The sequence below is a fragment of the Salvelinus sp. IW2-2015 genome, unplaced genomic scaffold, assembly GCF_002910315.2.
Source record: "Salvelinus sp. IW2-2015 unplaced genomic scaffold, ASM291031v2 Un_scaffold495, whole genome shotgun sequence".
NCBI classification, from domain to species: Eukaryota; Metazoa; Chordata; class Actinopteri; order Salmoniformes; family Salmonidae; genus Salvelinus; species Salvelinus sp. IW2-2015.
This window is the reverse complement of record NW_019942562.1, coordinates 323,073-336,808: the sequence shown is the minus strand read 5'-3', so window position 1 is coordinate 336,808 and position 13,736 is coordinate 323,073. Positions and strand designations below refer to the sequence as shown.

Here is a 13,736-nt window from a genome sequence, read left to right as displayed (position 1 = left end):
CACATAAATGATGGGTCCAGCTAACTAACGCTGTCCTATCAATAGCAAAATCCCCCCATTGAACTGATATAGCACTTAATATATAATTGTAAACTGTCTGGTTCGAGCCCTGAATGCTTATTGGCTGACAGCCATGGTATATCAGACCGTATACCGCTGGTATGACAAAACATTTATTTTTTACTGCTCTAATTACGTTGGTAACCAGTTTATAATAGCAATAAGGCACCTTTGGGGTTTGTGGTATATGGCTAATTTACCACGGCTAAGGGCTGTGTCCAGGCACTGTGTTGCGTCATGCTTAAGAACAGCACTTAGCCGTGATATATTCGCCATATACCATACCCCCTCGGCACTTATGCTTAAATATAAACATTTACATACCCTGTCAGTAGCGGTGGGGTTGTCTTCCAATACGCTCATTCACATGGACAGGCACTACAAAGCCAGCCCTATTTGCCATAGCTCGGGTCCTTATTCCGTCATATCCGGAAGCTACAGAGATGTAGAGAGAGGAACCGAAAGAAACAGCGCTGATTCAAAAAACTAAGTACAATAAGCGTCACTTAAAAGAAACATCAAGGCTTGTCTTCGTATTCTTTATACCAAACTGTTACTGAAGGGAGGTAAGAATATGTGTAATGTATGACCTGAGATCACTAGGTTCAGTCAATCAAATGTATTTATAAAGCCCTTGTTACATCACCAAAGTGCTATACAGAAACCCATCCTAAAACCCCAAACCGCAAGCAATGCATATGTAGAAACAGGTTAACTTGTKTATTGACCCACATTGCTAGAATAGGTGAAAACGGAGCATGGAGGGGTGTGTTGGCTTACCAAATGCTGCCCGCTGCCAGTGATGGATTTTTAAAATGTTTGTATTCTTGTGTGCCTGGGACACATTGTTTTGAGTATTTATGACTTTTCTGTGTGTTCCCCTCCAGCAGGACTTTCCCCTCCCCCCAGTCCAGAAGTTGGTAATCCCGGCTGCAGCGTTGGTGTCTGGGAGCCGCTCAATGTCCTTCAGGCCCTCTCTGACCCCCGCGGGCCTGACCCAGACCCCCGGAGGCACGGTGAGGACCCCCACCACCACCTCTAGATTAGTCACCTAATGGCTTCTAGGCATCCATACAACTACAGCCAACTAACTATCGATGTGTTGAATTTTTCCCCCAACTCAGACTGTCCATGGCTGTTTCTACATGTTGAATTGGGACCAATTATGATGTCTAGCAACTAGGGCTGGGCGATTATATCAAGTTAATTAATTTGAATGTATGTTTTGGTGTCATGTTCCAAATGCCTGTATCGCATTCATTTTTCATTTGGTTTTATGAGTGTTTTATGCATTTTTGTTCTCGTCTCCTTTGTGCTGTGTGCACTGCACCTTCCCACTCGCACACAGACACCAAGCCCCTGCCCTTCATCACAACGACCAAGATAACTTCTTCCTCTGACAACGAGCAGTTTTAAACTCGCTATTTGAGGTTTGGTTCAAAAGAATAGGTCATATGGAGACAGAAACGCTTAGACGTTATTTTACTGTAATGGACGAGATGTCTAAATGTCTCAACTCACGAAATGTAGAACAGAGCAGACCCTACTAAAACGAGAGCATCAGTGAAAATGATTGTGGGAAATGAATGCTCAGTTTGTCGCGCGTGGCATTGCGGTACCACGTACCTCTAGCGGCATCTTAGCCACAGGCTTATTCGCTAGCTGTCTAGTCTGTTTTATAAATGCGCATGAAAATATGCATTTTATGTAAGGAATTGGCAACTTGTTCTCATTCTTAGAAATCTTCTTATCCAGGTAGGCTGCTGGATTTCAACATCCAAACAAAGTGAACAGGCTGTTGTTCAAACAGTTGGTGACAGACAGGAGGGTGTGTTCATAATTCTACTATCCAGTTTTTTTTTTAGCAAGCAAGTTGGATCCAAGTTGGCTAGACTTTAAATACGTGGGCTTGATTGTTTGAGACCTTTGTTAATGTTCTATAATGCCTGCTACCAGAAATGTGTCGTCATTAGTGGATGTGCGTTGTTCAAAAATGGCATTTTCATAGACATACTTGAAAGCCAGATAGTGATTATTGCAAAAAAGCAGGTTAAACTAGTTTGATAAAATAAATAAGTTATGCTTGTGGAATGCTTATATTTAGTCTAGGTATGATTTTACAAGCCCTGAATTAATTTGATTATTCCTGGCTGTTTTGAATTGCGGTGTATTGACCTTTGATTGTGAAACCAAGATTATTTACAGATGAAGAAAAACAGTATTTATACTTTATATTGTGCATCGCACATTAGTTTGAAAAAATGTAGATTTGATTTGGAGGCCGTATAGCCCAGCCCTACCAACTGAGACTACACACCGGGCTGATTCTTTTAAAACGCATCCGTAGACTGTTGGGTTGGCTGTAGTTGGATAGATGTGTAGAAGCCTTAACAAGCTGAAGTAGATAGTTGCTTTCCAAATTACAGCCAGTCCATAGAACCAGACGTGTTTACGTTATGTTTAACCCTACCCTTTACTCCCTCCTTTCCAGCCCACAAGACGATCCCCTCTGATTCCTGAAGCAGTGGCAGGCCCTTGTCAAAGCACAAGCAGCAGCCTACCCACCTACCCTCTGTCCAGCACTCCTGCAACCAGCAGCACAGGGTCAGGAGGAGGGAAGATGAAGAGGGAGAGGACCAGCACAAGACCCTCGTCCAAACGACCTGAAGACGAGGTGGGTACACATCTCTTATCTATATGACCCCTTCTATTCTGTCTGGCGAGAAGTTTGTGATCCAGGCAATAAATGATTGGTTGGTTCTGAAATGTTTCTGGGTGGGTGGTTGGGTTGAAACCATTGTCTAATTGTGCAAGGCAATTATTGCCGTATGCCGCTATGTGTAGTAGAGATATTCTGGTTAATGTATAGTACTGCTAACGGTTTTCTACACTCTGACTCATCTCTTCAGATTGCTGAGCTACCGGCCCTGCCGGCCAACACCTCATTCAGTCTGCCCAGCTTCAGCTTCCCCAACCCCAAGCCTGTTGTCACTACCACACCTGTCCTGGTGGAGCCCGTCACTAACGAGGTCCGTCCAGCTCCATTTGACTGTGTCCCATAGAGCACCTTATTCCCTTAAAAGTGCACTACTTTTGGCACAATAGGACCCTGTTTAAAAGTAGTGTGGCATTTGGTACACGGCCATTGACTTTTGATATCTTCAGTTGCCTTTATTTCAATGTATCCAAATGTGTTTAGTGTCCATCCTAATGACCATGAAGTCTGTCTTTCTTTCAGGTGCCACTGACTACAGCCCCCTCTACCCCTCCCTCCACACCTTTCACTTTCTCCTCCCCTATTGTCATGACAACTGCTGCTAGCCCACCGTCCTTCTCCTTGTCTGTAAGTCCCGCAGCTTGAGTATACCTGCTATGATGAGTGTGACCCCCGTAGAATATTGTTTCTGTTCTGACATTCAACAATGGTGAGATGTTGACCATCTTCTGTCTCTTAGTCTGGATTTACCTTCAGTGCACCTGTAGTGAAAACGGGTCTGTCACTATCCAACGGGAAGATGGTCACCCCAGTAGTGGCAGCAGGTAAGCGTGGATCACTTTCAGGATGAGAACAAGATCCAAGCTTTGATGTAAAGGGAAACCAATTTCATAGCTAATGGTTGTCTTCTGTTTCCATTGGTGTCTCTGTAGTGAAGCATGCTGCCAGTGATAGCATGGAGGAGTTTGAAGGGCCGTTTAAACCAGCCAAGATGTTGAAACAGGGCAGTGTGCTGGAGCTCCTCAAAGGACCTGGTGAGAATGACGGAAACACGAATACAGAAACTTGACGTTTCTAGTAACGCTTTACCTGATCTCTCTCTTATAYGACTTACAAGTCATCTGCCATCATTTGTCGTTACTTATGTAATTTGTCATGACAGTGTTGTGGCTCTTTTTTAATGGTGGGTTTAAATTAGTGTATTTTCAAATAGTGTCTTTATATTCATTTCTGGTTTTAGGGTGTTTTTAACCCCATCTCTTTCCCATAGGGTTTGCCGTTCCTGTTACTCAGACCTCCCCTGTCCCCAAAGCCCCCCAGGAGACCCCAGCCCTGTCCACCACCACCACCCCCTCCCTTGGGGACTTGTTCAAAGCGCCAACAGGCTCCTGGGACTGTGACGTCTGCATGGTGAGGAACAAACCCACTGCCACAAAGTGTGTGGCCTGTATGACCCCACATCCAAACTCTACTTTAGCGAAGACCGACAGTGAACATTTCACAACGTTGTCCGGGCTGGAGGGTTCCACCACTACTACCGCTGCTGGTTTTGGAGCCCTGTTCACAAAGTCTGCGGGAAGCTGGGACTGTGACACTTGTCTGGTTCAGAACAAGCCTCAAGCGGTCAAATGTGTGGCCTGTGAGACAGCCAAGCCTGGGACTGGAGTTAAAGCCACACTGACTCAGCATGCCTTCTCGGAGGCTAAGACTCTGCCTGCTGCTGCCCCCCTCTTGGGCTTCGGGGACAAGTTTAAGAAGCCAGAGGGAGCGTGGGAGTGTGACATGTGCATGGTGCAGAACAAGGCGCAGGACATCAAGTGTGTTTCCTGTATGAGCACTAAGCCAGGTAATGAGAAGAGAGAACAACCTGGTGTTTTTCTTTTTTTTTTGCTTAGAAGTGTTTGTTTTTTTTTCTCATGAAGTTGCCATTGAGAGAGTTTGTCTCAATACTGCTATCTTGGCCCACTGTTAATTTTGCACCAGAAGATCTTCAAGAAAGTATTTTAAAGAATTCTAGTGCAAATTAATGTTTACATTTTTGCTTATCGCTCATATCTTCATCTACCTAACAGGAGTGACGGCAGCGACTTCATCTCTAACTCCCGCCCCTGTCAGCACCGCTCCTCTACTAGGCTTTGGGGCCCAGTTCAAGAAGCCAGATGGAGCGTGGGAGTGTGAAGTGTGCTGTGTTCAGAACAAGGGAGTAGACCAGGCGTGCGTGGCCTGTCAGACCCCTAAGCCTGGGGCTAAAGTAGAGCCTAAAGGTACGTACAGCTGTCAACTGCCATCTTTGTGTGTTATAGAGGCTTCGTTAGAGGGCTTTGTCATTGTAGCAAGATCTTTGATATTAGTGAAGAGAGATGTGAAGCCTGAACTAGTGTAAGGAAATGTGATAACAGTGGGTTTTCTTTTAATACAGAATACTGAAGTAGTTAATTAATGTCATCCTCCGTCTCTTTCAGCATTCGGTTCCTCGTCATTTGGTATCCAGTCCTTGTCTGACACCGGCTCAGGGGGATTCAAGTTTGGCATGGGGGTGTCATCGGACTCGGCCTCTAGTTCTGGGGGCTTTAAATTCGGCGGCACCCTCTCTGACTCCTCTTCAGGGGGCTTCAAATTCGGTGCAGCTGCCTCATCAGACACCACCTCAACAGACACCAGCAGCTCTGCAGGCTTCAAATTCGGCGGCTCCACAGAGGGCTTCAAATTTGGAGCTTCTACTGCTTCCACCCCTGAAGTGGATGAGGGGGGAAAGGCTGAAGCCCTGAGTATGGGTGCCCGGTTCAAATTTGGCATCAGCGGTGGGATCTCGTTCGGCACTGCAGCAGCTGCTAGCACGGAGATCAAACCCTCGGACGGAGGGTTCTCCTTTGGACTATCAAAACCGACAACCACCACCTCTACTTTAAGCCTTCCYGTCTCTACAGAGAAGGACAGTGGAGCTTCTACAGAAACCACCACAACAGCATCAGCTCCTATTTTTGGGAAGCTGGCTGAGCCTCCTGCCCTGGCCACACCACTAGGGGGCAGCATATTTGAGGAATCGCTAGAAAAAGACCAGGACCCTTTCACCTTTGGGAAGCCTGAGAAGGAGGCCTCTATGGGGTCTGGGTTCCTGTTCAGTGCTGCTAGTAAAGAGGCGGAGGCATCGGCTCCCCCTGGAGGCTTTTCCTTCTTTATGGTAGATCCATCTGCAGACCAGCCCAAAGCACCTACCTTCACCTTTGGGAAGCTGGCAGACAGCGAGACCCCAGCAGCAAAAGCCCCTAAGCCCTCATTCAGCTTTGGGCAAAGTGCTACAGGTGGGAGGGATACGCTGCAATAGTTAGTTCATGTTATTATTAACTCATTTTGTATTTGTCAATTCTTTGAATGGATGTTCTACTATAAAATTGATATTTTTTTGTGAATGTACACACTGTCTGCACCTAAACCAATCATTCTTTACTTCAGTTGTTTTTGTTTTTCTTGCAGATGCTGCAGCCTCAAAGCCAGTGTTTGGGTTCATGGCAACCACCACCACCTCTACTTCCACCACCCCTGCTCCCAGGCTGTTTGGGCCCACCAGCAGCACTACCCCAGCACCTATCCCGGCCCCCAGTACCTTCCTGTTCGGGCAGAATGCCTCAAGTGAGGCCACCCCAGCCAAGTCCTTCTTGTTTGGGCAGAGCCAGGACAGCCTGCCTGCCCCTGCAGCTTCCCTGAACCCTGGCCCGGCTCAACCATTCCTGTTTGGGTCTGGACCTAACACTGCTGCTCCCTCCTTCGCTTTTGGAGCGGCACCGCTCTCCACTGCCTCATCTACAGGTTGGTTCTTTTTAGGACTTATTTTCAAGGAACATTGTTTTTTTCAGCCAGAATGTTGCCACTGCACTATTTTACTAATGTAAATTGATAGTGTTGTGCTTTTTCTGTTCACTTCTCTTGATCTAATATGTGTAGCTGTTGACTGCATTGACCAATAGTTGAACCAAGATATTTTTCCACTCAAGCGCTCTCTTTTTGTTGTTGAAATGTAATCAAGTTGTCTGTCTCCAGCTCCATCAGCAGCCCCTGCTCCGTTTGTATTCAGCCCTGCCTCCTCCTCTGGCTTTGGGTCGGGGCAAGCTCCTACCTTTGGTCAGGGTACCTCCCAGCCCAATGCCCCTGCGTTTGGTTCTCCCGCCCCGTCCCCCTTCTCTGCCACGGCCTCACAGCCTCCTGCCTTCGGTGGGAAGGCCAACTCTGTCCCTGTGTTCGACCAGCAAGCCAACTCCACGCCCGCTTTTGGGTCATCCACCTCTGCCACACCAGGTGGGTTGCTACGGTCACTTTCTGGGGTTGTTTTGTGTATGTTCAGAGCCTTCAAAGTATTCACACCCTTTGACTTTTTCCACATTTTGTTCCAGCCTGAATTTAAAATGGMTTAAATTGATTTTGTGTCACTGGCCTACACACAATACCCCATAATGTGAAAGTGGAATGTTAATAAAAATGTTTACAAATTAATTAAAAATTAGTCAATAAGTATTCAAGCACTTTATGGCAATCATAGAGTAAAAATGTGCTAAACATGTCACATAATAAACATGATTTTTGAATCACTACCTAATCTCTGTACCTCACACATACAAACCCCACACATTATATGTGTAAGTTCCCTCAGTCAAGCAGTGAATTCCAAACATATTCAACTACAAAGAACAGGGAAGTTTTCCAATGCTTCGCAAAGAAGAACAGTTACACAGTTTAATGGCTGTGATCAGAGAAAACTGAGGATGGATCATCATTGTAGTTACTCCACAATACTAACCTAAATGACAGAGTGAAAAGAAGGAAGCATATACAGAATAAGAAATATTCCAAAACATGTGTCCTGTTTGCAATAAGGCAGTAAAGTAAAACTGCTAAAAATGTGGCAAAGAAATAAACTTTGTCCTCTATTATTCATAGCTGTCTATTTTCCGCCACAAACCGATGCTGGCACTAAGACCGCACTCAGCCAGCTATGTAAGGCCATAAGCAAACAAGAAAATGGTCATCCAGAGRCGGCGCTCCTAGTGGCCGGTGACTTTAATGCAGGCAAAACTGAAATCTGTTTTACCTTGTTTCTACCAGCATGTCACGTGCAACCAGAGGGGAAAAAACTCTAGACCACCTTTACTCCACACACAGACTCATACAAAGCTATTCCTCGCCCTCCATTTGGCAAATCTGACCATAATTCTATCCTCCTGATTCCTGCTTACAAGCAAAAATTAAAACAGAAGTGACTTGCTCAGTACGAAAGTGGTCAGATGTGCARAYGCTACTSTACAGGACTGTTTTGATAGCACAGACTGGAATATGTTCCAGGTTTCATCCAATGGCATTGAGGAGTATACCACCTCAGTCGGGCTTCATCAATAAGTGCATCAACGATGTCGTCCCCACAGTGACCGTATGCACATATCCCAACCAGAAGCCATGGATTACAGGCAACATCCGCATCTAGCTAAAGGCTAGAGCTGCCGCTTTCAAGGAGCGGGACACTAATCCGGACGCTTCTAAAAAATCCCTCTACGCCCTCCGACGAACCATCTAACAGGCAACGCGTCAATACAGGATTAAGATTGAATCCTACTACACCAGCTCTGACGCTTGTCGGATGTGGTAGGGCTTAAACTATTACGGACTACAAAGGGAAACCGAGCTGCACAGGCGAGCTAAATGACTTTTTATGCTCGCTTCGAGGCAAGCAACATTGAAGCATGCATGAGAGCACCAGCTGTTCCGGATGACTGTGATCACGCTCTCGGTAGCCGATGTGCGCAAGACCTTTAAACAGGTCAACATTCACAAGGCTGTGGGGACAGATGGATTACCAGGACGTGTACTCAAAGCATGCACAGACCAAATGGCAAGTGTCTTCGCTGACATTTTCAACCTTTCCCTGACCGAGTCTGTAATACCTGCATGTTTCAAGCAGGCCACCGTAGTCCCTGTGCCCAAGGAAACAAAGGTAACCTGCGTAAATGATTACTGCCCGTAGCACTCGCGTCGGTAGCCATGAAGTGCTTTGAAATGCTGGCATGGCTTACATCAACAGCATCATCTCGAATACCTTGACCCACTCAATTCGCATACCTGCCCCAACAGATCCACAGATGACGCAATCTCAATCACACGGCCCTTTCCCACCTGTACAAAAGGAACACCTATGTGAGAATGCTATTCATTGACTACAGCTCAGCGTTCAACACGATAGTGCCCACAAAGCTCATCACTAAGCGAAGGACCCTGGGACTAAACACCTCCCTCTGCTACTGGATCCTGGTCTTCCTGACGGGCCACCCACAGGTGGTAAGGGTAGGCAACAACACATCTGCCACACTGATCCTCAACACTCGGGCCACTCAGGGGTGTGTGCTTAGTCCCCTCCTGTACTCCCTGTTCACCCACGACTGTGTGGTCAAACACTACTCCAACACTAACTTTGCTGACGACACAAGTCTTAAGCCTGATCACTGACAACGATAAGACAGCCTATAGGGAGGTGGTCAGAGACCAGGCAGTGTGGTGCCAGGACAACAACCTCTCCCTCAATGTGAGCAAGACAAAGGAGCTGATCGTGGATTACAGGAAAAGGTCGGCTGAACAGGCCCACATTCACATCGACGGGGCTGTAGACTCGGTACYGATACCTCCTGTATGTAGCCTCGTTACTTTATTTGGTAAATATTTTCTTAACTCTTTCTTGAACTGCACTGTTGGTTAAGGTCTTGTAAGTAAGCATTTTGTTGTATTCTCGGCGCATGTGACAAATAACGCTTTGTATTTCAAATCAAATTTTATGTTTAGGGCAAACGCAACACATCACTGACACCCATTCATCATATTTTCAAGTGTGGTGGCGGCGACATGTTATGGGTTTGCTTGTCATTGGCAAGGACTAAGGAGTGTTTTATGATGAAAAGAAACGGAATAGAGCTCAGCAAAGGCTAAATCCTARAGGAAAACCTAGTCAGCTTTCCAGCAGACACTGGGAGACATTCATATTTCAGCAGGACAATAACCTAAAACACAAGGCCAAATATACACAAGTTGCTTACCTAGACAACAGYGAATGTTCTTGAGTGGCCTAGTTACAGCTTTGACTTAAATGAGCTTGAAAATCTATGGCAAGACATCAAAATGGCTGTCTAGCAATGATCAACAACCAACTTGACATCGCACAATCCAGGGTTGCAAAGTGCTTAGACTTACACAGCTGTAAAAGCTGCCAAATGTGCTTCTAAAGTATTGTCTCAGGAGTGTGAATACTTATGTAAATAAGATTTCTGTTTTATTTTCAATACATTTGCAAAAATGTTAACATGTTTTCTCTTTGTCATTGCGGTATTGTGTGTCAATAAATTAGAAAATATTTTGAATTCAGGCTATAACACAACAATGTGGAATAATTCAAGGGGTATGAATATATTCTGACGGCAATAAAAAAACAAGTGCCATTTAAGATTGATATGATTTATTTATTTTTAAATACATTTTACTAAGTCTGAGTAGYGAGATTTGCTTTTGAATCATCCTATCACGCAACGTTAAAGCTTCAACTTCAAAGATTCACCCGATGTCCATGGTTTTACCAGGTGGCGGTTTCCAGTTTGGAGCAGTCAGTGCGTTCGGCACGTCCAGTAACAGCACGGGGGTGTTTGCTTTCGGAGGGGCACCAGGAGGGTCCCCCGCCCCTTCTGCCACACCCTCCATGGCACCCCAACCCAGTGCACCTGGAGGTGGCTTTAACTTTATTGGGTGAGTCCAACAGCTCCAACTCCTGAAAAAGGATTGGCCCAAATTCACCCGTCCCTATGTAAATACAGTGGTATTTATATGCTCTCAGAATGTTTGCCTTCCCTGGTTTAGTGGTTCAGGTGTTAGTCCCAAGTCTTTGTATTTAACACAAGTGTAATGTATAGTTATGATGGTGTTGATAATAATTAAATAAAAATAGATGCCTTTTTGTACCAAATATCTGCAAGTTATTGGATGTGCGCACACTTAGTTTGAATTGTGTGTTGATGACGTCTTATCCCCTACTACAGGTCAACAAAGAGCACCACCTTCACTGCAGCCCCTGCAGGACAGAATTCAATCGCTAGACGCAAGATCAAAACAGCTGTCCGGCGTAAGAAGTAAAACATCCATTGGACTAGACTTGACCCTTTAAGCATAGACGGGACTACTTCCTCTGGACAAACACTGAACTACTTAGCATGTAAAGAAGCTCTGGTGAAGCCCCCATCTGGAGATGTATGGGTGATACTCTGATGGGTGGGTGGGAGGGGGGGGGGTAGACCCCAGAGCAACTAGAGAGTGGGACCCTCGTACAGGGCAGGTGTCGGGCTTAAAAAATAAACTGCGAACGAACCTACAGTATGATGGCGACAACAACACAATCAAGTGAGAAACTTCTGCTTAACAACACCTCCAAATGTCAGCTAGAACATTGTTGTGACTTTTTGTAATTAAAATACAAATGCAAAAACTGAAATTGAAAGTTGACAGTGTAAAAATCGTACTGTCAAGTTGATTAGTATGGGTGATCAGGTTATGCACTGCGAACGTTAATGCAGAGATTAATAAGAGCTGTGGYGCGAATTCCAAATGGCACCCTACTCCCTATGTAGTGAACTTTAGTTTAACCTGTGAATTTGAAGCAGTGCACATCATTGGGTCGGGAATAGGGTACTATTTGAGACGTAGACATAGTGTCAATGGCGTGTATGCTGTATGTACAGGTTTCTGTGTACTGAATGACGCGTGCTTGTTTTCTGTATACAGATTTGGGGTGTTTGGTTTCTGTGTGTGTGTGTGTGGAAACTGAACGAAAGTGTCATGTGTGGTCGTGGCTGGTTGAGGCTGTCAGACAGTTGTAGGTGAGAAGCTTATGAATGTGTTTAAATGGAGGCAGTGAGGAGGGTGGGGAAGAGAGGACCGTTACCCCAGCACTGTGGAGGTTGGGTCTAGAGACCGACTCCTGAAATATCATCCTTAGGACTTTGTAAATCTGTAGTTCCACATCTGTTCACTGTTCTTACTACTTTTGTAACCCCTTTGTCGCTCCATCTCCTTTATTTTCTCTTGTGCCCTCTTTCTCTTCCTTTTATTCATGTTCTCTCCCTTCACCACCTCCTGCCACTCTCTTAATTGGCATTTGAACATTATAACCTGTAAATAGTAACTAGCTTTTTTTTTATCTGTGAAGTTGAATTTGTGTGTTAAACCAACTCTACATTCAGCATTTTGTCATTTAGAATTTATTATGTAAATCCTTTATTCAAAGTTGCCTGAAATCCATWAAAAAAAATTAAATGCATATTGGGATCCTTTGAAGACTAAAGGTATATTGGCATTTCTGATCCACTTTTGTTTGGACCAAAACCAGTATTGTACAAAGTATTAGTATATATTTTTATATTGCTTGTTTAAATGGACTAGGGTGACTTTGGATAATAAGGAAGTCGATTTAATTTTAAAGCCATGATTGTTACTGGATTAGTAATAAAATAAGATCCATGGGTAATTGCCGTCAATAAAACTATAATATGTCATTAACATGTTGTGATTTCTTTCCCACAAAATAATAGTGGTTAGCGCGTTGGGCCAGTAACTGAAAGGTTGCTGGATCGAATCCCCGAGCTGACAAGGTAAAAATCTGTATTTCTGCCCCTAAACAAGGCAGTTTGTTAAGAATTTGTTCTTAACTGGCTTGCCTAGTTAAATAAAGGTTCAGTATGAAATGAGTTAGTTTTATAACGAGTTATATACCAGAATTGAGGAGAACGTGAACAAAAACGATTTCAGTTATGTACGAAAATAGGTTTATTTTTTTCGTAGAACATCAAAGGCGCATTAGCCACTTTGTAAAAAAAAATATATATGGTAACAATAGGTCTATCTAACTGAACAATAACGTTGGATATATTTTCTCCATAAATATTTACAGATGGATTTTCCTCCTGTTTTCTACTCTACAGTCCCCCAGTATTTCGGCACTACGCCGTTGCGCTGTGGGCAGTACCGGCGCGTGTGCGCTTTGTCTCCGGTGCCGCCACACATAGGACAAATGTAGCTCCTCAGAATGGGGCAGATGAYTTTGCTGTCTTTGGATTTCAGTTTGTGGCTCCGGTAGATCTCTGCCGTTTCTCCATTTTGCTTGCAGAAGCCGCAGTAATCACCGGAAGCCAGGCTGTGGCTCGTGTTTCCTGAAATGCTGCTTGCAGAACTCAGGCTCTCAGTCCCGATCGAATTCAGACGAAACCAGTGTTGCTCCTGGCGACCGGTCTGGTGATCCTCTGCGTCCGGCACGTGCTCTTTTAGCTGGGTACAGGTGGTCGCTGTCCGATCTGCGACGTCACAAAGTTTCTCCAGCATCCTCCCTAGGTTCATATAGTCATGCCACATGTCGAAATAATGGGTCGGGGCGAGGCTGCTCTCAGCCATTAGATTTCTTTGCATTGTTGTAATCTTCCCGGAAATCATGTACAGGCGTCTGGAACTCGGAAATCATGTACACGCGTCTGGAACTCTGCATCAATAATGTTTGTGGCCTGGACGCATTCCAGCAATTTATAGTAGCCCAGTGGCCCGGGCCAAACATTTTAGGAATGTAGCTTGTCTGTCTAGTCGGAGGGGCGATATGCTTGCGAAGTGTGTTGTCTGTCCCAAGGGACTGGCCCCAGCCAGGTGGTAAACATTGCCACGTGCAGTCATTGTTTTGACAGTAACTTTTTCAAGCGCAACACATGAGTAGACGTCTAGCTGTCTGTCAGAGAGAATTAAAGGTCATTATGTTTGATGTTGCCACTCTCTTTATAGTTCTGCAGTGTTTGAACACAGATTTTTAACACTACACCAAACGAGGAAGCTTGTATGCAGATTTTAAATGTATATCTGTAGGACCAWTTTATGCCCATATTGTGTAGCTTAATAGGGTTTTGGT

General features: G+C 44.9%; 2 protein-coding genes across 4 annotated transcripts in view; one reads left to right on the top strand and one right to left on the bottom strand.

Annotated features, from left to right (window-relative positions):
• LOC112068401 (nuclear pore complex protein Nup153) overlaps positions 1–12,345 on the top strand; it is a 29,947-nt gene extending 17,602 nt beyond the window's left edge. For 2 of the 3 annotated variants that reach the window (XM_024135550.2, XM_024135551.2), the window contains exons 9-21: positions 948–1,076; positions 2,552–2,734; positions 2,970–3,089; positions 3,299–3,403; positions 3,516–3,600; positions 3,709–3,810; positions 4,047–4,622; positions 4,849–5,040; positions 5,239–6,078; positions 6,251–6,583; positions 6,815–7,069; positions 10,384–10,546; positions 10,837–12,345. In XM_024135550.2, coding sequence (XP_023991318.1) covers positions 948–1,076; positions 2,552–2,734; positions 2,970–3,089; positions 3,299–3,403; positions 3,516–3,600; positions 3,709–3,810; positions 4,047–4,622; positions 4,849–5,040; positions 5,239–6,078; positions 6,251–6,583; positions 6,815–7,069; positions 10,384–10,546; positions 10,837–10,930 — 3,177 coding nt within the window. In that variant the 3' untranslated portion in view covers positions 10,931–12,345. Of the gene's footprint in view, positions 1–947; positions 1,077–2,551; positions 2,735–2,969; positions 3,090–3,298; positions 3,404–3,515; positions 3,601–3,708; positions 3,811–4,046; positions 4,623–4,848; positions 5,041–5,238; positions 6,101–6,250; positions 6,584–6,814; positions 7,070–10,383; positions 10,547–10,836 lie in introns of those variants that run through there. The other variant, XM_024135552.2, reaches the window with a different exon arrangement.
• Positions 12,346–12,760: 415 nt separating this feature from the next.
• On the bottom strand, positions 12,761–13,237 carry nanos2 (nanos homolog 2). The gene has a single exon (XM_070438126.1). It carries the CDS (start codon positions 13,235–13,237, stop codon positions 12,761–12,763), a length of 477 nt encoding a protein of 158 aa, XP_070294227.1.
• Positions 13,238–13,736: the final 499 nt, after the last annotated feature.